Here is a 21,835-nt window from a genome sequence, read left to right as displayed (position 1 = left end):
TTTTCGTCTTTTTTTGGACATGCTATATCATGGTGTTTTTGACAATTTTGCATGTTTAAATGCTATGGCGTGTCTCAGCATGCTATTTTCTGCTGTTTTGAGGTGGTTTGAGCTGTTTTTGGGACATGTCAAATTCTGACATTTTTGCCTTACTATAGCCTTGCTTTTTTCGTCATTTTTTGGAAATGCTACATTATGATGTTTTTGACCATTTTTGCATGTTTAAATGCTATGGCGTGTCTCAGCACGCTATTTTATGCTGTTTTGAGGTGGTTTGACCTGTTTTTGGGACATGTCAATTTCAGACATTTTTGCCTTACTATAGCCTTGCTTTTTTCGCCTTTTTTTGGACATGCTATATTATGGTGTTTTTGACCATTTTTGCACGTTTAAATGCTATGGCGTGTCTCCGCATGCTATTTTCTGCTGTTTTGAGGTGGTTTGAGCTGTTTTTGGGACATGTCAAATTCTGAAATTTTTGCCTTACTATAGCCTTGCTTTTTCGTCATTTTTTCGACATGCTATATTATGATGTTTTGACAATATTTGCATGTTTTTATGCTATGGCGTGTCTCAGCACACTATTTTATGCTGTTTTGAGGTGGTTTGAGCTGTTTTTGGGACATGTCAAATTCTGACATTTTTGCCTTACTATAGCCTTGCTTTTTCGTCTTTTTTGGACATGCTATATTATGGTGTTTTTGACAATATTTGCACGTTTTTATGCTATGGCGTGTCTCAGCACACTATTTTATGCTGTTTTGAGGTGGTTTGAGCTGTTTTTGGGACCTGTCAAATTTTGACATTTTTGCCTTACTATAGCCTTGCTTTTTTCGTCATTTTTTCGACATGTTATAATATGGTGTTTTTGTCCATTTTTGCATGTTTAAATGCTATGGCGTGTCTCAGCACGATATTTTATGCTGTTTTGAGGTGGTTTGACCTGTTTTTGGGACATGTCAATTTCAGACATTTTTGCCTTACTATAGCCTTGCTTTTTTCGTCTTTTTTTGGACATGCTATATTATGGTGTTTTTGACCATTTTTGCACGTTTAAATGCTATGGCGTGTCTCAGCACGCTAGTTTATGCTGTTTTGAGGTGGTTTGAGCTGTTTTTGGGACATGTCAAATTTTGACATTTTTGCCTTACTATAGCCTTGCTTTTTTCGTCATTTTTTCGACATGCTGTATTATGGTGTTTTTGACCATATTTGCATTTTTATGCTATGGCGTGTCTCAGCACGCTATTTTATGCTGTTTTGAGGTGGTTTGAACTGTTTTTGGGACATGTCAAATTCTGACATTTTTGCCTTACTATAGCCTTGCTTTTTTCGTCATTTTTTCAACATGCTATATTATGGTGTTGTTGACCATTTTTGCATGTTTAAATGCTATGGCGTGTCTCAGCACGCTATTTTATGCTGTTTTGAGGTGGTTTGACCTGTTTTTGGGACATGTCAAATTTTGACATTTTTGCCTTACTATAGCCTTGCTTTTTTCGCCTTTTTTTGGACATGCTATATTATGGTGTTTTTGTCCATTTTTGCACGTTTAAATGCTATGGCGTGTCTCAGCACGATATTTTATGCTGTTTTGAGGTGGTTTGACCTGTTTTTGGGACATGTCAAATTCTGACATTTTTGCCTTACTATAGCCTTGCTTTTTTCGCCTTTTTTTGGACATGCTATATTATGGTGTTTTTGACCATTTTTGCACGTTTAAATGCTATGGCGTGTCTCAGCATGCTATTTTATTCTGTTTTGAGGTGGTCTGAAGAGTTTTTGGGACATGTCAAATTTTGACATTTTTGCCTTACTATAGCCTTGCTTTTTTCACCTTTTTTTGGACATGCTATATTATGGTGTTTTTGACAATATTTGCACGTTTTTATGCTATGGCGTGTCTCAGCACACTATTTTATGCTGTTTTCCGGTGGTTTGAGCTGTTTTTGGGTCATGTCAAATTCTGACATTTTTGCCTTACTATAGCCTTGCTTTTTTCGTCTTTTTTTCGACATGCTATTTTATGGTGTTTTCTGCCATTTTTGCATGTTTAATTGCTATGGCATGTCTTAGCACACTATTTTATGCTGTTCTGAGGTGATCTGAGCTTTTTTGGACATGTTAAATTTTGACATTTTCGCCTTACTATAGCCTTGCTTCTTTAGTCATTTTTTCAACATGCTGTATCATGGCGTTTTTGGCCATTTTTGCATGTTGAAATGCTATGGCGTGCCTCAGTAAGTTATTGTATGCTGTTTTGAGGTGTTTTCAGCTGTTTTTGGGATATATCAAATTTTGACATTTTTGCCATATTACAGAATTTCCTGTTTGGTCACTTTTTCGACATGCTATATTATGGTGTTTTTGGCTATATTTGCATGTGTTTAATGCCATGGCGTCTCTCATCATGCTATTTCATGCTGTTTTCAGCTGTTTTTGGGACATGTCATATCTTGACATTTTTGGCACACCATGGTACGGCATATTATTTTATGCACTTTTCAGCTTTTTTCGGATGTGTCATATTTTGACATTTTTGCCATACTGTAGTATTGCATTTTCAGATATTTTTCATTCCATATTAGGTTTTTTGGCTGTTTTTGCAACATTTTATGCTACTTTATGCGGTTTTCAGCTGTTCTTGGGAAATGCCATATTTTGACATTTAGTATAATAGTACACCATGTCGTGTTTGGTTGATTTTTCAACATGCCATATTAGAACGTGTCTGAAGAAGTTTTTTTTATCACACCGTATTATTCAGTGCCTTGATATTCAATACTAAGTTGTTTTTGGCTGTTTTATGGACATGTCACATTTTTCGACTTACTATTCTATGTCATTTTGAGATGATTTTTGAGCATAGTCCTTTTAGTAATTTTAAAATCAGTTGTCCAAAGCAATGGGCTATATTCAAGGTAAAACACAGGTGAAGTGTCAAGAGGTTTGGCTCAGTGGTTAAATAAGGCGGTTAGTGTGCCTGCTGCTATGTCTTTTCTTGGATAGGTGACTTTTGATTTTCGTTTAATTGAGAGACAAGGAAGAAGACAGGAAGTTGGGGGAAAGACAAAAAGTTAGGTTAAGAGACAGGGAAGTCAGTCAAGTTACAGGCAGCTTGGTTGTGAGACAGGAAGGACAGTCAAGAGACAGGACGTTGAGGTGAGAAATAGGAAGGTTAGTGAAGTTACAACAGGTTAAGTCAAGAGATAGGAAGTAGAGTTGAGAGACAGGAAGTTGAGTAAAGGTAGAAGATAGAGGTAGAGGATGAGAGTCTAACAGGTGAAAATAGGAATAAGAACTTGGTAAGTAGAAGGGTCAGAAAGTAGAAAGTAAGGGACTGGAATAGGAAAGTGGCAGAGTAGTGAGGTAGCAAAGTCAGGAACATAGCACGACACAGCCTAGCGCGAGTCTGGAATGATGAAAGAAGGGGATGATACATCCCTTAGGTCTTGAAAGACAGGGAGCAATCCTAAAACGAAGCAAGTCCAGTATGTCATCAATAACATACCTTACAATGAACACTTAAAACAGTTAAAACACAAAACACAAAATTTACTCCTCTTCTCCTTAATTTCCATATACTGAATACTGTCTTTTCCCTGCCAAAAACTTAGTTGATTATCGGCCTGATTCATATTTCAGTCGAGTTTTCAACAGACATCACTGACAATACTGCATTTTCCTGTTTCAACACCATATGGCCCTTATATCAGCAGAGCAGACAGATATATCAGCCGATATTTTACTCTATTTATGCCATAAAATATCATTTGGCTGTAGATTAATACAGTTTAGACACTGATTGGGATGTTGCAGAACAAATTAAGGCACATAAAGTTGAGTGATTTATCGTTTTGGTCAATAAATCGGGTGAAGTTGTCCCGAAATAGGTAAAACCAGTATTGGCAAAGGTGTCTGTCGAAAAAAGAAAAACAGCTCTTGGTCCAAGGCGGGTCAACCTCGCCCTGACGCTGGCTCTCCTCCTTCTCTTTGTCTAGCGCTTTAGGTTTCGTTTCTCCCCTCTGGTCTGACTGGCAGCTCAGTGTATGCCATTGGTGGAAATCCTCTTCACCAATGGCTATATTCAGTCCAAGACCCACACAACTTTTCCCAATGTTGATAAGTAGTAGCAGAAGGGGAAGAAATAGAAAAATATAGCAAAAAGTAGCAAAAAAGTAGCAACTCTTTATCGGTACAGAGACACTCAGCAGATTCAGATTCAGTCAGCAAATACAACAAATTGGTCTATCCATATATCAGCCAAATTAAGAAACAATAGAAATATAATAAATAATATTCAATAGGAGACATTTCCAAAATTAAACCATATTTATTGCCCTTTTCTGAGTAAACACATTTTTCATTTCACTGCATTTATCCACCAAAACTAATCAAACACTCTGTAACTACTTCCTCATATTATCTCTTTCTATAAATGTACGAAGTTACAAAAATATAGACTTAGTTAGAAAAATAATAAACTCAAATCTTAAATTCAGTCAGGTCATCGCCTCATAGTGTGAAGCCTCCAACAAAACAACCATTACATGTTTTACATGTTTAAGCCCATGAAAAATAAAATGTGTGCGCTTTATATTACCTTTGAAAGTTTTAGTAGTAATCATGTTTTCTGAGTCTTAAGTTTTAGTCCATTTTAATATAAAAAATGTAATGAACAATGGTTGTCAGAAGTAAAAAATTGCAGATTTTGTTAATTGGGCTTAGACATGCAAAATATCAGTACTGTCCTTTCATCTGGTATTAATTGAGGCCAGACAGGTCAGCTGAATGCTTTATATCATCCATCCCTTGTTGTTGCATCTGTATTACACACTACACTGCAGTGGTTTAATTAGCAGAAAGAAAGAAAAATGTCTGAACACATACATGTCTACATTTTGCAAAAACTTGAGTGACAATAAATCCGGTAAAAGCACATTTCAGTGATTGAGAGAAAATAATCTGATTTTGAATCCAACAGCTGCTTTTCTAAAGTTTTGGCTTTTTTTTTAAAATTCGTAAAAAACATAAGAATAAGCTCAGTAGGTCAGTAATCAGTAACATGACTGCAGTAACATGAAAACATCTTATTGTGTTTGTGATTTTTTCATCTTTGAGATAATATCTAAAAGTTGGGGATGCTTAATATCCAAATGGGGTTGTGGGAAATTCTGACATAGGATTTATACTTTTAATGCATCTTTTATAAATAATTCAAATTGCTTTTAATAATAAATTACGTAATATTTCTTTAAAAGTGATTTGAAGCTCCCTCCCTGTCTTCAAGCACACATTACAACTGTTGAAGTTGGGACAATTTAAAAAATCTGTGCAGTGATCGCATGCAAGTTCTGAAAATGAATATTTTGATGTCCCAAAAGATCTGTATCTGAAAATACAGTCATTTAAAACATACAGTTGGATTCAAAGGATTAAAAGAAACTGACAGGGAACAAAAAACGTTTAAGTACATTGATGTTTTTGTAGCATTAAACACACCTTCTTTTTTTTTCATTTAAAGGAACAGTTTATCCAACTGTCAAAAATACATATTTTTCCTCTCCCTTGTAATGCGTTTTATATATCTAGATTGCTTTGTTTGGAGTTGCCAAGTGTTGGAGATATCAGCTGTAGAGATATCTGCCTTCTCCCAAATATAATAAAACTATATGGCACTCAGCTTGTGATGCTCAAAGCGAAAAAAAACTAAACTTGGAAAAACTCGATAGCAATGTCTCTTTCTCGAAATGATGGCCTGGTTACTTAAGATAATCTACATACCTTGTTGTGAGTAGTTTGAGTAAGATTTTTTTTCTTTTAACTAAAATATACCCACCAATCATATTACTGCAAAGACAGAAGCATGCATCGACCTCTAGCTCATTTTTCACCACTGAGCTAGCTAACATTAAAGTTTAGCCTAAGAGAAAACCATCAATGCTTACATCTCAGGCTGTCACTAACACGAGCCTCTCGTCGATAAGTAGATGCACGCTTCCCTCTTTGAAGTTATTTGGTTGGCGGGTGTAGTTTTGCAGACAGAAAATAGTTCCTACATCAAGCTGCTCACAAGGTCTGTCATGTGAGAGGAAAAAAATATTTTTGATTTTGGAGTGAACTGTCTCTGAGTAAGTGCAGTGGTTCATAAGAAAATAGTGACAATGTTTAAAATGTTTGACCTATAATCTGTCCTCAGATACTCTGCTGGCTGTTGCTGAACTAAATCAAAAAACTGTCAGTGCAAAATTAAAAGTATTCCTTGTCAGACTTGTTCGTAAATGATCATTCACACACAAACACACACACTCCACAGAATAACAGTCTAAATGAAAAATTAACAGGAAATCAATCGAATCATTAATTATCTTAAGTAAAAAAATTATTTTCCTCTGTAGTGACATTTTACTGTCCTACTGCTCAGCTTACTGTTTACTAGCTAAGAATATCAGCAGACCTGAGACAAACTGCTACATAGTTTGTTTCAATGTGCAGGTGCATGCACAAGTGTGGTTTGTACTACAGGAGTATACATGTGTTAAAATAATAAATAAAAATAACTTAAACAGTCTGTTTCGTCTGATGTTTTTAACCCCTGCATTCAACAGATGGAAAAAAAGGTCTAAGTTAGTTTGGGAGTGAGAGGGGATGCCAGTGAAATGAAGCATTTCCGATTTATATGCAAACAAAGTAAAGCAATTTGCATCTAATTCATGTTTGCAGGAGCACACTGTTACGTAAGAAACTCAGCTTTTTGACCTGGTGATTTTGGTTTGGCTTCTGAGGAGGAAATATTAACCCACGGCTAAGGCATTACGTGCCCTCGGCTCTTTGCTCTGTTTTCACACAGACAGTAAAACTTTGTGAAATTTGAATGGTATTTTGTGAGAGGAGCAGACACCTTAATCCAGACGGCTCCCCAGCTGCTACAGCTGCTTACTGATGAACCAAAGGAGGCTCAGTTAAACCCTGTTGTTTTAACTCCATCTGTGCCTCCTGCTGGTCTTGCTCTGGGACCAGTAGTGAAATGTAATGCAAATACAGTGATCACATTACTCTGTCAATTATTCCAGTGCCAGAAACACGCTAAGGTGCATGCATTTTCTGTATTACAAGGCCAATACCCAACCCAACCAACAGCCGGGAGCTGCACTGCAAGCTTCATTCAATTTTGCTATTTTCCATAGTGCATTTCTTATTTACTGTTAAATTAAACAATATTGTTCAATTTAAAATCTGATTATATTTCAGACGACACCAGTAGCATTTGATCAGTTTGATCAGTTCCCTTTGTCTGGAGTAATAAACACTGCAACACTTCACAGCAAAACTAATGTATATTCTAATGAATAACCCCTTTTGGAAACACTGTAGTAAGTAAATAAACTGCGCTGCTGTTACACCTCTGCAGGAAAAATGTCCGATTTTCATTAAATACTTTTGATACATTTAACTGAACTGAAAAATGTAAACTGACTTGATGTATTGGATAAAGTACAACTGAAAATATACAGCTTACCCGATATTGTTGGAAAGATGACAATGCAGTTTTCTATTATCTCCAGACGATGACGCTGTGATGTTTTCCTGTGAAAACTGTCCTTCAACAAAAGCAAGGACTTTGGCGTGCTGTGAGACTAAGTGTCATCGTCGTCTTCCTGTTTGACAGGAGGTGAGGCTGGCACTGTAGTCTCAGTGCAGTTTCCCAGTGGCCATCAGTAGAAGGCTGGTAGTTTGACTGGTTTTGTTTTGTTGGCTCTTCAGTGTGAAGCACTTTGTCTCTCCTGGCAGTGCTTTTATTGCTGATGATGACAGCGTGACATCCTCTTGTCCGCTCCTACATAGTCGACTCCTGCTGGATCTGGATGTAGCAGGCCTGCAGGAGAGTAATTTAACTGATGATTAAGTGATGAAAAGACAAATGACCAATGATGATGATGAAGATGATATGGAAACTTAGAAGATCTAAAGAGCTGCACACTCCTCTAAATTCATTTTATTTACTAAGATTAAGATTTCAAAAGTTTGTCCCATAAGAACTTTGCAAGGCAATACAAAACCATCATGAATGCTCACTTACATGTTGTGACAGCATTATAGTCACATGCCAACAGAGAGATTAAAATGCAGCAAATGAAAATCCTAAGGTATGAAGGAACTGCTTCCCTGTGAAAGCATCCACATCCCAGCATTCCTGACTGGTCTCCTCCACACCTCTCTCTCTATAGAACTACCATCAACAGCTGCTCATAGGGCTAGTGGACCAAAAGTACATTTGTTCAAAACAAGCGTACATTGCTCTGAAGGGCCATTTCTCAGAAAATACAGAAGCACATGGCTACTTATTATGCATCATTGGACTTTCCTGCAGGCTATCATTTGGGAGATGAATGCTGGCACTGCTAAGTTTTTTTTCACAAATGTGATGTTTTTTGTTGTTGTTACAAAAGATGTGTGTGACATTATTGGTTGCATGTAAAGCATTTCTGGGCAGAGATTATTTCACACTATATTTTACAGCTTGGAATAGACAGACGTTAAAGTAGCAACAGTGACGACACCAAGGACTCTCTGAAAAGTTTGTGAGAGTTTCACCTCAGAGCGCTCAGAGTGGCTGCACTAGAGTCAGAGAACTAGATGCACTGCCTTACCTCTAGGCAGCCCCACACGCTATTTCCTTGTTCGGAACAATTAAAAAAAAATCTGGTACTTTGAAGTAAATACTTTATAGACACTAAGCATCATCTGTGCATGTGTGTGTTTGTGTGTGCATTTGGAGTCTTCACCTTCAGTGTGGTGAACATCAGTCCCATCTCTCCGTGCTGAACGTTGGGATCCATTAAATCCTCGATCAGACTGACCTCAGCTCCCAGATTCCTGATCCTGTAGAGCAGCAGAAACACAATGTGTTCAGTCACAAGCCTGCAGCGTCTGCTCATCACTCCATGTTTGATAGACCATACTACCATACTGTCGTAATACTGACACCTCATATTCAAAGGCTGCCTTTAAGTGCTGACCACACTGATTACACACCTTGCCCTGAGCACCACATAGAGAAAGAGAGGAAGCAGGTCGTCCATGCACCACAAGAAGTTGCCCTCCAGCATAGGTTTGACCTCCTGGGTCAATTCCTCAAATGTTTTCTGGATGATGAGGAGTTTGTCTGAAGGAGTGAAAGTGGTGCTGCATGTGTAGGGAAGCATATATTTTAATTAATGCATGTAATATTCCACTTTATGTTTTGGTACTGTTTTGAGTTGCACTTCTATACAAATGAAGATCTGTGCTAAATTATTCTGTCACACCTTCATCTGAGGGGACAGGTAATGCTCGTTTCTTTTCAGTACTGGTGGTTCAACTTAAAGAATGGGACTTCAACCAATCCAAGCATTATTTGAAAATTTATCCAATCACAATATCCCTGCACAACTATCAACTATCAAAGATTGCAAGTTTTACTGCCCATTACCAAATGAAGTTCTGCAGCAGAAAAAAAACATGTATCACAAAATCCACCAATAATGCCTAATATTTCAAACACTGTAACTAAACTGTACCATGTCTGACCATTTCAGAAAACTTAGTGACATCACTAATTATGTCAGGTCACATGGCAGCTACCTGATTTGTTGGAGTGTCTCTACAGCAGAAACAAAACAGGCTTCTTTACTGCTGGACACAATCTGTGATAAAAGTAAAGAAAACCTGTTTTAGAGGACAAGACAAAGACGTAGGAATCACAGATTATCCATTGTGTGAGTGGGTGATGGATGGGTGGATTGGTAGAATGAAAGCTGCTGGTACATGAGGAGAAAATAGTAAATTTAGTACTGACCGGCTTTTTCTCACCCAGAATTGATGTCCACACCGGCCAGAACTTCCTACAAGAGAAACAAGTACGCACACTGATCTCAGCTTTAGAGGTGGTGGAATTTTTTTAACCAAACCAGAGCAAAACTGTTAATCCTAATGCCATTTAGAGACCACAAATGTCTGTGTGTGTGTGTGTGTGTGTGTGTGTGTGTGTGTGTGTGTGTGTGTGTGTGTGTGTGTGTGTGTGTTTGCTAAATGTGCACACTCACTCCTGCACTCCCAGGAAGCTGAGCAGTGATTTGTCAGGCTGTTTGTTGAGTCTAAGGATGCGCTCCCAGTACTGGGACTCCTTCTGCTCCTCCTGAAGGCAGTACAGCATGAAGAGAGGAGGGTAGAGTCGAGGGAGCAGCTGAGGGAGGAGGAGAGAGGAGCAGCTCACCACCACAACAGTACTGGAGGACAAGGTGGAGGAGGAAGGGGAGTGGGACAGAAAGGTGGACACACGTAAGTATAGTATGATAAGACATACTTTAAACAGTGTGTGTGTGTGTGTGTGTGTGTGTATGTTTGGACAATCACCCATAGTCTGCTTTGTTAGAGTTGTGTCGAGTTCTAGATGGAGAGCAAGGGGGTTCTGGGATGATGCCGCCATCATCTGGTAACCCTGGAAACAGAAATCTGCAGGCGACAAGTTGTGTTGGTTATTTAAGTGACCAAATCATTTTTAAATATATCACTCAAAGTACACTGGATTAAAGTCTACTGAAGGCTGTTGACTGAGCAGTAATGCATTAAAGGAAGGAACCTGAATTCACCTGACGACGCTGTAGAAGTGTGTGAGGAAGGCTTGAACCTCCTGCACGGCCTGTCTGAGCAGCCTGCGGTTGGATCCCACACCAACGTAAGTCATCCTGTAGACCGTCACTAACGTCTCAACCAGCCAGCCCAGAGGGTGGTGAGGGGTCTCACACGCCTGATATAGAACCAAGGTCACACACAAAAACACAGACATACACACTTAATAAGTATTACACTAACAATACCCTCAGATAAAGGGGACAGACGGTGATTTACGTGATTGAGTCCAATTTATTTAATTTAAAAAAATTGGTCCAGTGCTGAGTGAGAGTGCTGCAGCTGGTCTGACATTAAATGTAGTTTTATATTGTATGCATTGTACGCACTAAAGCACTTCTGCTGGCTGCACAAGAATTTGTCTCTTGAACTTGAACTTTTAACAAAAAAGTTCTGAAGCCTTGCAAGTCAGGTAGACAAAACAAACAGACTGGATCAAAGGAAGAAAAATGTTTTATTTCTTTGTAAGATCCTTCCATAATGATGTCAGACAATTAAAATAACAATCTGAGCTTATTAGTAGTGTAACTTATTGTGGTATTACACTATACTAGCTATTTCTAATATGTAATTTTCTATAACAATAAGGGTGGACAAAACAGTAGAGGCACCTCTTTTCATAACTTATTTACTGCCAGGCTGTTGCATCAGTCTCTTTATAATGTTTCATACCTTTCAAATCATTGTGTATATTATAAAGACATACAGACAGTATAAAAGACAGACTTATCAAAGACAGACAGTCTTACACATATAACCACCTGTACCTTGCTGAGGTATCTGCGTATGTTGTCGTAGTTTGCGGTGGTCACTGGTTCTCCATGCTGAGGAATAAACTCCAAACACTCCAACACTTTGCTCTGAGACTTGCTGAGATCTGGGCTACAACCACACATGCAAACATACACTCTCTTACTTCAATATGCATGTGCAATATGCATATGTTTGACATGCTAAGACAGGTATGATACCATATACATTTGCTCCGGTGTGTGGTGCTATATCTACCTGTGTCGTCGTGCAGCGGATATAGTCACAGCGATGTTATCCCAGGCTGCGGCCCTCTCTCCTCTCCCAGCAGCTTCACAGCCCAGTCGACTCCAACATCCATCGAACACACAGAGCCACCTCTGACCTGCGGGCACCACGTACTGACCCACCCTGCTGCACACACACATTTAAAACATACCAGATACAACATGAGCACTTGATGGAACAAAACAAACTTAGACTTGAATATCCTTTTTTCAGGTACCACCCACCAGCATTGTAACAGCAGTCACAACAGATAAAAACACAAGTGTTCATATATTAAAATATAAAAAGGCATAAACATGACTTCACACTAACAGCCTGCAGATGTCGGGACTAACTGTTCAACAGAAGTGCTTTCACATTTCTTCATATAGAAAATCAGTTTAGATGCAGTAACAACGCAAAGGAATACTCACAGCAGGGTGTTTCTCTCTCTGTTTACTGGTTCATCGGCAGCTGGTTTGATGTATGTTCCCACCACCTTCAGCCCTGCGGTCCACTCTCCACTGAACAGCCCCTCCAGACAGTCACCGTTAGCCAGGGACAAAACTCCCTGAAGAAGGAAGGAGAGGAAGAAATCAACTTCTATGACATTATATTCTGTGTCTTACAGTGTAGAAGCCCATTTTTGACTGACTAGGACATTTTACAACGAATGTTTTTTTTTTATTATTGTGTCATGCAAACAGGTATACTGTACCCAGCCCACATGGGCTTACAAGACACCATAAAATCAAAATAAGTCAGAATCAGAGTCCAACATACATATTTTCAGAAAATACGAACAAATTAAATGGGAAAATGGAGCAAAGGGACAAAAGCATCCTACATAATCAGCTCATCATTGTGTAATACCAAGTTCATGGGTTGCTCACAAAGACATTTACTGTTTAGTACTGAATTTCTACATTTCATTGTTTTCTTCACAAGGAAACCCTGTTACATTAAAAAACTGTAAAGACAGTCAGACATGGACAAAATCCCCTTATAGACAAATATAGTGCCAGAGCACACAGATAACAGGAGACAAGATTTTTTTTTACCTTCCCATTTATAGTCCAGTCATCAGAAAACTCCCCATGAAAAGCTGTGTCATCATCTGACACCAACAGACCTGGACCCTGAAAAAAACAATAAATAAACAGACAATTACATGCAGAAATTATTGCATTTGCCTTGTCTTGCGTGCAGTTTTTCCATAAGTCATCTATTACTTGCAGCTGACATGGAAAAAAAAAGAATCAAAACTCAGTGGTGCCACCTGCTGTCATTAAGTGACACTACAAATCAGAGCATCTCCATACAAGTTGCTGTTATCCACTGACTGTCATCTCTCGATATATTTAATAGGTTTGTAGCTTAAAATAGAGTCAATTTTAAGAGATATATAAAATGATAGGAGGTTTATTTGAGTAACTTACATCATAAACAAATCTACCACTAAATCTTCCAGGTGATCCAGGTTTAAAGCTCCTCGAGAAAATGAATTTCAATAGTTGAGCAGCTGAATCTCTTGACATCCAGCCATTTCTATGCCAGAAAGATGAAGTCCTTACTTGAGCGTGAACTTACACACATCTTGTTGTCTCTGAAGGTCCCTTCATAGTACACACCGCACTGAGTGACAACCACAGCGTTGCCATGCCGCTGCTCGTCCAACCACAGTCCCATGTACTTCTCACCTCTGGGAGGAGCACAAGAGAGCCGTGACTAGTGGCAGTTATTAAGCTGCTGTTATTCACTCACTTCACATTCAGTAAAGTCAGGAAACTGCCCATTTGCAGAAATCATTTTACGCAAGATTCAAACTGAAATACAGTGCTTCGGACAGACAACTAAAACTATAGATGATCACAAAAGCAAACTGTGCCGACAAAAACTTTTTTTTTAAAATCATATTAAAAACTGTGTATGTTCTCATAAATTTTTGTAGTATTTCTTTCTCTTCCAGCACAGATATTCTCAAGATGGAGCAACATTCCCAAATGTCACTTAATATTTTTGCTTGGGTCAAACCATTAAACAGACCTGGTGATGTCATCATAGACTCCATATCCTGTCTTCTTGCCATGGACCCACTGGCCAATGAAAACACTGGAGGACTTCTTGGTCAGCTTACCAGAGCTCAGCATGCCGTAACCGTGCCGCTGGCCATCACAGAAACAGCCCTCGTACACCTCGCCACTGGCATACCTAGGCAGGACCCACAGAGACATGACTACACACACAGATAGGGAACCTCTGTATGCTCATGTGCAGAGCAAGCGCTAAGGCTGACAGACCGGACCAAAGACTGAATGTTGCCTTTGACATGACTGATGAGTCTCAGTTTCGTATATTCATATACAGGTTATTTGTCCTATGCTGCTCTCTATTTTACTACAAAGTCAATAAAAAAACATCGGCAAGTACTGACTTGTACTTGCCAAAACCATGGATCTTTCCATCTCTCCAGTGTCCTTGGTAGATGTCTGGCTTATTCAGCACTTTGTCAGGTATTATACACTCTCCATAACTGGAAAGAGAAAAAAATAACAAATGTACAGAAATACTGAGACAACAGTAATTCACACAGATATAAAGTCAATTGCCCCCATTATTTTCTGTTTCTGCAAGTATTTAAACATTTTATCTCTAATCACACGTCTCTCTAAAGCAGACAGATGTGTTATATTGGAAATAAGCAACATCGCTAGTTCCAGCTTGTTATTATTACACTACGTCAATGAGGACTTACCCATCCTCCTGTCCATTCTTAAAGCTCCCGCTGTAGGTCCGTCCATCTGGCCACTTCATGGTGCCTCTGTCAAGGCAAATACATTTTACTATCTACACACACAGTCAGTTTACACCCTGTGGCAATTTAATTAGCTACTACCAGGCAAAATTAACTGGATCGTTGACTCTAACAAAGTCTGTGTAGACCAAATCACAATGTGTTTTTCAATAACTTCTTTCACCAACCTCCGTGTCAAGTATTGGGTTATAATGGTACGAGATTTTTATGATACAATAACCATGTCAGCAAATATTGTGATATCATGGTATACCTAAAATTGTTATTATGAAAAACATTTTTGTTATTATAAGTTACAATGACCCTAATAGGGATGAAAAGAGAAGGATTTTTGGGGGGACAAACACCACAAACACCACAAACACTCAAGTACTACAGTATAAATGAAAACTTGAGACCATTATGTAAAAAGTCCCTTTTTAAAAATGAACTAAAATAAAGGTGAGATTCACCGTCCACTTGCATTTTTTCTCCAATATCATAGATAAACCAATGTATACAGTATGATAACAGTCAATTTTCATAAAACATTATACCTTGAAATATCGCTGCAACCCTAGTCATGAACATAAAATGAAATGGCACTGTACAGATGCTGCTGCAATTGGCTAGTTTAAAGCCACCTAGAAAAAGAAGCACCTAAAATGATCAATATCAGTTTAAATGAACACTATATTTACAATATTTTCATAGCTTTACCTCGCCATCAGACCGCTGGCAGTTTAATTCAACTGTCTACCCAGAAGTGATTGTGGTTGTTAGTGCAATGTCAAGGTGATACAGTCTGTTCAACAATGCTGGAAATTGTCTATTCAAATCCACATTGACCTCACTTTTGCCCTGCAAATACTTTGATCAGTCATTTACTTTCACATTGTTCCTCTTCACCCCACAGGTCTCTACTGATATCATATTTGAAGGCTGAACTAATGTCAATGTTGTCATTGTGAAACCATCGTTTTGGTTTCCCATCAGTGGTTTTGCATGATTTAACTAATATTGTTGTACTATATATGCTTTCTAACCTGCCATGAACTCGTCCTGCCAGCCAGCCACCAGTGTACTGGGCATCTTTAAACCGGCCGTCTCCAATGAACGTGTAGGAAGCCGTGCGAGACATTGCTGTCACCCCTGGTGATGACCCCTGACCTGCACCACCCAGCACCTGATCTACCGCCTGGTTAAGAGACCGTAGCCACTTGTTCTGGAGTGAGAGAAAAGAAAAACAAGGTTTTACAAGAAAATTTTAAATTAAACATTAAGTCACATAAAATCATGCACCGACAGACATTTCGCTGCCACCTGACTAAACTCAAGAAAGTGGACTTGATAACAAATTTTGCCTCTGCAGTAGTTTCAGGTTCAAAGACAGAAGTTCAGTGGAACTTTTTAACAAACACAAATCAGACTTAGATAATTAGTGTCTCCATCTGCTGAGACTCAAAAGCCATACTAAAGGGAAAATGGAAGGACTAAAGAACTGAGCAGTGAAACAGGTCATCGTAAGGGATGTTTTTTTTTTTCAAATCAACTGAAGGGAATACATATATATGAGTCCTGATAAGCAGGAATGCTGGTGCTTGCAGCTGATGGCCAATTAGAAAAATAAGCCCTTAGTAGTCCAAAAAATAGAAGTGGGCTGCTCTTATGCTGTTAAATAATAATGCCAAACCACTGATGATGACTGTGTCACTATTTATTCACAAATCCCATTACTACTGATTACAAAATGTCTTCATGATTCATAATATTGAAAAAACAAACACTGTACATAAAGCTTCTTTTTTTTCTACAACACTGATTCTTTTTCTAAATTTGCAGAATCATTTGCAAAAGAAAATTTGCATAAAACTTTTTGAATGGAATCCAAATTGCAACAAGCGGGTAATAAGTGCATAAATCATAAGGTACCTTTTCTTGTGGAGTCGAGGCCACCAGGGTGAAACTCTCCTCCGGACATGTAATTTTGATGGCATATCTGAGGACACACAACACAAGTTTAATAATAAACTTGATTTGGATAAAAATATTTTAACAAAATGCTTCAGTGTATCTTGCAAGATGACAAAATGTAAAAAATAAAAATATTAATTCAAATAATCAAAGTGCAAACTGAATTAATTAATAAATCAGGGTTGATAATGCAGAAAGATAAATGGCAGATGATGTTTTGATAATCTTGAACAAGAAACTGGGCTTTAACATGACATGTTTCCATCTATTATCTGTCTATTCTTCCCTCCTTCAACACTTTATAATATATTTCTTAGTTCCAGGGATAGACAAGTAAGCAACCACCAAATGGTCACCAGCACTGAAGTGCCTCCAAATGCAGTTTAGCTATTAACCACTAGAGGTTGGATCCCAAAAAGAGGAGAAAATAAAAAGTCAGTGAAGAGAAATTATTTCACTTCCTCCAATACGTGTCTCTCAGGTAACGGAATATTGTGGTTGACAGAGCTGTATGTTTATCTCAAACGCCGGCCATAATGTTTGCCTCTTGCTCGACCAGCTATAGCTGAATTCCAACCAGTGTCCTGATCTGGATTTTTTGAAAACTCAAAGTCTCAGAATCTGGCATCCCTTCAGTCCTGTGTGATATCACACTGTGACCATTTCCAGTTTGTGGTGTCAGCAAACCAGGCCGAGCTTACAGCATAATATTACTGTACATGTGGAGTGACTGAGATATCATATTTTCATAATTCATCAACATTAACATTGTATTGGCATTTATAGTGGCGATTTAATTTAAAAAAAAAACAAAAAACTACAAAACAACAAGTAACTTACAGTCCACTGCTGTCGTCAGTGACTGGTTTCACCCACAGACAGCTCAGAGGGTAGATGTGATGTGTGGAGAACTGCAGAGGGAGACAGAGCAGCCGTTTAGCTATTTTATCACCATCTTTCTATCGACATGGGGCATCCATACTCCTCACATCATCTGAGACTACCAAAACAATGTTCAGGAGATGACGAAATCTAGACTTGTGTGTGTGTGTGTGTGTGTGTGTGTGTGTGTGTGTGAGAGAGAGAGGAGAAAGAGAGAGAGAAATCAAGAGAGAGAGGGATCGAGAGAGAGAAAGTTATAGTTATGAAAATTCTGGTAAATTAGGGAAGTTACACAAAACATTACAAGTGCATTTTAAGTTTCAGTACAATGTGCATGTGAGGAATGTTGATCAAGATTTCACCTTATCACCACTTCCTGATTTTATTACAAAAATCTTACTTGTCAATAGTTTCCTCCAAAAATATACAGAAATCCTACATTTCATTCATTCATCTATTCATTTCTGCAAAGAAAACTGAATGAAATTGTTAATTTCAAAGTGTAGGTACAAACTTAAATCTCAAAGGATACCTTCACAGTGAAGACCAGAAGAACAGTTATAATCAAAGAGCATTTGCTCTCTATTAAACAGCTTCCTCCCTTATTTAAAAAAAAAAATGCTTTATGGATAGAACCATAAAAGAGCTAATAGAACAATGGCTCAGTGCCTGGGAGAAGAAAACCCAGAATCTGTAAAACAAATTAAAAAATTAAAAAATTAAAAATTAAAAAAAGAGCCTAGTAGGAGTAATTATTACAGATTAAAAAAACCTACATAATAAAACATTTCTTAAAATAGCAGGAAAGCTCTTTTGCTGATGCAATATTCAGACAAGAAATAATCTGCTTTAAATTCATACAAATCTCTTGCTTTACACAAACTTCCTGTTATTGTTGTGTTCTACTGGAACTATTTGGGTCAACTGTATATTTCAACATTTGTTTCTAACTGTTATATTTATGCATTAATATAATATGAAATATCCATATATTATGTCAGTCAGGGGTTGCCAGTTTACTCGGTGACAGAAAAGGGGTCCTGTCAGGAAAAAGGTTGGGACCCACTGCTTGAGATAATGATTAGCAGCAATGCCACGTATATGCGAGTTAATGATAATGTACAAAAAACATGCAAAACCTCTGATCATTTCACCTCAATTTTTGCCAGTTTAACTTAGCTCAATTGTTCAATTTAAGAGACAAGATACATCTATATGTGCAACACAAGATTAACGTGACATCACAGATCTACTACACAACACAGGGCATGAACCCAAAACCACAGAGAGAAAAACAGGACAGGTTTCACCACCATCTGCTGTCTATTACCATACCAGCCCACACCAAACAGACAGGACAGCTAACTATTAGTCAAGGTTCGGTAGCAAATTGTTTTATACACACAGGACAAGTCAACAGTAAATATGTTGTCCTCCAAGTTAATCCATGACGGCCACATTTTCTTGTTGCTGCTGTTGTCTCATGGATCAGATGTTTTTGGAAGCTAGGATGCAGCAGCGTTGTGCAGCCTTTCACCAGCATGAGCAACTATGACCTCCACTATTTCACACCCGCACGCACACACGCACGCACGTCTATTTGGTAGTGGCTAAAGCTCAGCCATCAGGAAAATGTGTACAAAATAAATGTTAACACACAACATCTGCAATGCTAAGGTGTGCAATATCACAAAGGCCAATACTTATTAGTCTACCCTTAGGGTGGACAAAATATAAACGACTAACACAACAAAGAGATTTTAGTTTTAAAGAAAATGAAAAAACAAAATAATTCAACATTATAACTCCAGGAAAGTATGATTTCTTGCAAGTATGATTTAGTTGAGTTAGATGAGTCTGCTAAATTGGCAACTGAAAAATGTATTAGATTTGGTATGAGCAGTCTCTTTAAGATTACATAGAGTTCTGTGTTAACATTTATTTGTTTGCATACTAATCCCATGTAAACCTGTCAGAGTGTAAGCACTGAACAGAGGCCAGCCAACCCATGCTGCTGCAGCACAAAGCTCAGGGTGGTTACAGGTGGTTGGTGGGTAAACTGGTGTCATTAATACTTACAAGGTTCTGAGAGGGAATGGCACCCTGAATGAATAAAAGATAGAAATATAAACTTTATCTGGAAAAACATGGAAACAGCAGGAAGGCAGATCCACTCTCTGACCTTCAGAAAAAGATCCTGTGAACTTTTTCTGTTGAAACAGTGGCCACTGTTGTTCATAAGACAAAGTTGATTTGATTTCACAGACCATTAGATTTTTTTGTACAAATTTTCTGTGTTTGCATGTGTGTATACCTGCGTGTGCACCAGCGTGTCATTAAACAGTATGAACCAGTGGTTGGAGAAACGTCCAGCATTCTGCAGGGTCAGAGATCGGTTGCTGCTTTCACACACCACCCGGCGCTGAGGGAGACGCAGGACCTCCTGATGAACACAAATGAATTATTTGCTGATTAAAATCTGACTAACTGATGATAACAACCTACATCACACTTTAGAGTAGACTTAGGAGAAGGACATATTGCATTTATGAATTAGAACCTTTATTATTATTATTATTGAAACTTTATTATTATTATTGAGACTTTCTGTGACAGAGTAGACAGGGACAGCATGGGAAAGAAATTCTCTCGACAATGTAAAAACTATAAATGTTTTTTCACCCAGTGTATTGGGGAAGCATGATAGCACATTTAAATAAGTTAATACAGAGTTGAGCTCACAGTGGTTTTTCCAGAGTGCGTCTTCCAGAAGAGGAAGGTGGTTTCTGCTTCCTTCTTCCTCCTCAGCAGGGACATAGACAGGGAGTCATACTGACCACAGCCCTGATGGAGAGACTGGTACTCTGTAGTTAACTGGGGGAGAAAAGAAAAAAATGAGAGGTTTAATTGGTTTGTGTTTTTTTTTTCTTTTTAATTTTAGAACATAAATTAGAGTCAACTTGACCAGCTCTTACAAAATTATATCTCCATTAGCAGATCACAGCTCTGCTTGACCAATAGAGCAAATCTGGCCTTTTCAATTGTGACCACAAAAAGAGGAAGACACAGAGGAATATTTTCTGTTTCACTGTGGTAAATATGATAAGCACTGACTTTGTAAAATAACAGCTAATAATACAAGAAAGCATAAATCTCCGCCAGATTTTCAAAACATGCTGTGCTTAAGTGAAAATGGATATCAACAAACTGCTTAGTTCAGTGGTAATAGATGTTAAGCTTTAATTTGTCATTTAAAAAAAGAAATGCTAAATTATTCAATCCAAATGTGGAAACAGTGGTTAAGTATTTTTGTTATTTTATTTAAGCTACAGTATCTTTGTTTAAATGCGACGACACATCTAAAGCTTGTTTTGTTCGATCATTCTTACTACATATCGTTGTCAAGTCTTGCAAGCAGATGTTGCAAAATGGGAAGTTTCTTACATCTGAGCCAATACAATGGCAGTAATATGTTACACTATATCGAAATTTACTCAGCGATGTGAAATAAACACATGAAAAGACATGGAAGAGAGAGGGAAAAGAAGGCAGATCAAAAGAGTCTTTCTCTCCTCACCACATCGTAACAGGACGCCAGTTTGAGCAGGACTCGGCTATACTGGTGGAGCTGCTGCAGAGGCCGGTATAACAAGGAAACCAGGTCAACATCACCACTAACAGACTGGTCTGACACACACAGCTGAGCGAGCGTGGTCTGCTGGTTGCCTAAACACTCACTGGACAGAGAGAGCAAAGCCAAGGAATCAGTTACCTTTGGTATTTTCATCTAAATGTGTGTCAGTTTTCAGTTGATGGAGATAATCAATTTTCTTTGCAGTTGCGCAGGATCACTTACTGCATTTTAAACTCATGATTTTTTTTCAGGAGAAAATACTTAAGAACTGATTATTTAGTGTGAGCATGATGATCAGCATGAATAGTGAATGTTTTCTGTGCTAACATTAAGACAGTGTTTCGACCAAAAATGCACAGTTGCTGGAGGCCTTTGCAGAGAATCTTGTTAATGTGCTTTTTGGGGGGCAAGGCAAAGTGAGGTGTAAAGTTATTCTCAATGAAAAACATAATGAAAACATAAAGGAGCTTACAGTGAGAGTTTATGGAGTGATCGGAATCCACCCATCACCTGGAAGTGACCTACCGAGGAACAATACCTAAAGAGAATCAGACAGAGAGAGAGAGAGATGGTAATTAGGGTTGTGATTGTAATTCATATGCGAGATACAATATAAAAAACGTCAAAAGAACCCGTAAGTCCTTGGGGAAAACAACTTGTGCTCTCTATCATATTAGCGGTATTCTTACTATTTTGCCATCAGCCCCTTCACTTCATGCACTATCTTCTGTCAACAGAAACTCTGTGAGCTTTCATTTTATTTACTCTGGAAAAACAGAGCCACCTTCCTGGTTTGTGTATCAAATCCATGATTTTCCATTTTTTTTCTGACAAACCCAAAGATAATGAAACTTTAGAAAAAT

At 38.2% G+C, this 21,835-nt stretch overlaps 1 protein-coding gene across 6 annotated transcripts in view; it reads right to left on the bottom strand.

Moving 5' to 3' along the window:
- Positions 1-4,313: 4,313 nt before the first annotated feature.
- Positions 4,314-21,835, bottom strand: part of LOC121949122 (alsin-like) — a 33,471-nt gene continuing 15,949 nt past the window's right edge. For 4 of the 6 annotated variants that reach the window (XM_088083072.1, XM_088083076.1, XM_088083073.1 and 1 more), the window contains exons 18-41: positions 21,445-21,510; positions 20,916-21,075; positions 20,081-20,212; positions 19,653-19,781; positions 19,418-19,441; positions 17,297-17,367; positions 16,415-16,481; positions 15,529-15,707; positions 14,444-14,509; positions 14,123-14,221; positions 13,735-13,899; positions 13,279-13,390; positions 12,750-12,827; positions 12,123-12,259; positions 11,680-11,835; positions 11,439-11,553; positions 10,632-10,789; positions 10,396-10,494; positions 10,086-10,268; positions 9,839-9,884; positions 9,625-9,686; positions 9,037-9,186; positions 8,787-8,883; positions 4,314-7,876 (exon numbers count right to left, since the gene is read on the bottom strand). In XM_088083072.1, coding sequence (XP_087939198.1) covers positions 7,838-7,876; positions 8,787-8,883; positions 9,037-9,186; positions 9,625-9,686; positions 9,839-9,884; positions 10,086-10,268; positions 10,396-10,494; positions 10,632-10,789; positions 11,439-11,553; positions 11,680-11,835; positions 12,123-12,259; positions 12,750-12,827; positions 13,279-13,390; positions 13,735-13,899; positions 14,123-14,221; positions 14,444-14,509; positions 15,529-15,707; positions 16,415-16,481; positions 17,297-17,367; positions 19,418-19,441; positions 19,653-19,781; positions 20,081-20,212; positions 20,916-21,075; positions 21,445-21,510 — 2,590 coding nt within the window. In that variant the 3' untranslated portion in view covers positions 4,314-7,837. The remainder of the gene's footprint in view (positions 7,877-8,786; positions 8,884-9,036; positions 9,187-9,624; positions 9,687-9,838; positions 9,885-10,085; positions 10,269-10,395; positions 10,495-10,631; positions 10,790-11,438; positions 11,554-11,679; positions 11,836-12,122; positions 12,260-12,749; positions 12,828-13,278; positions 13,391-13,734; positions 13,900-14,122; positions 14,222-14,443; positions 14,510-15,528; positions 15,708-16,414; positions 16,482-17,296; positions 17,368-19,417; positions 19,442-19,652; positions 19,782-20,080; positions 20,213-20,915; positions 21,076-21,444; positions 21,511-21,835) is intronic. The other 2 variants (XM_088083074.1, XM_088083075.1) reach the window with 2 other exon arrangements.

This window comes from Plectropomus leopardus, chromosome 10 (genome assembly GCF_026936395.1).
Source record: "Plectropomus leopardus strain MGB_pleo_1.0 chromosome 10, ASM2693639v1, whole genome shotgun sequence".
Taxonomy (NCBI): Eukaryota; Metazoa; Chordata; class Actinopteri; order Perciformes; family Serranidae; genus Plectropomus; species Plectropomus leopardus.
Note: the sequence above shows the minus strand (reverse complement) of the source record. Positions and strands in the feature narration are given on the sequence as shown.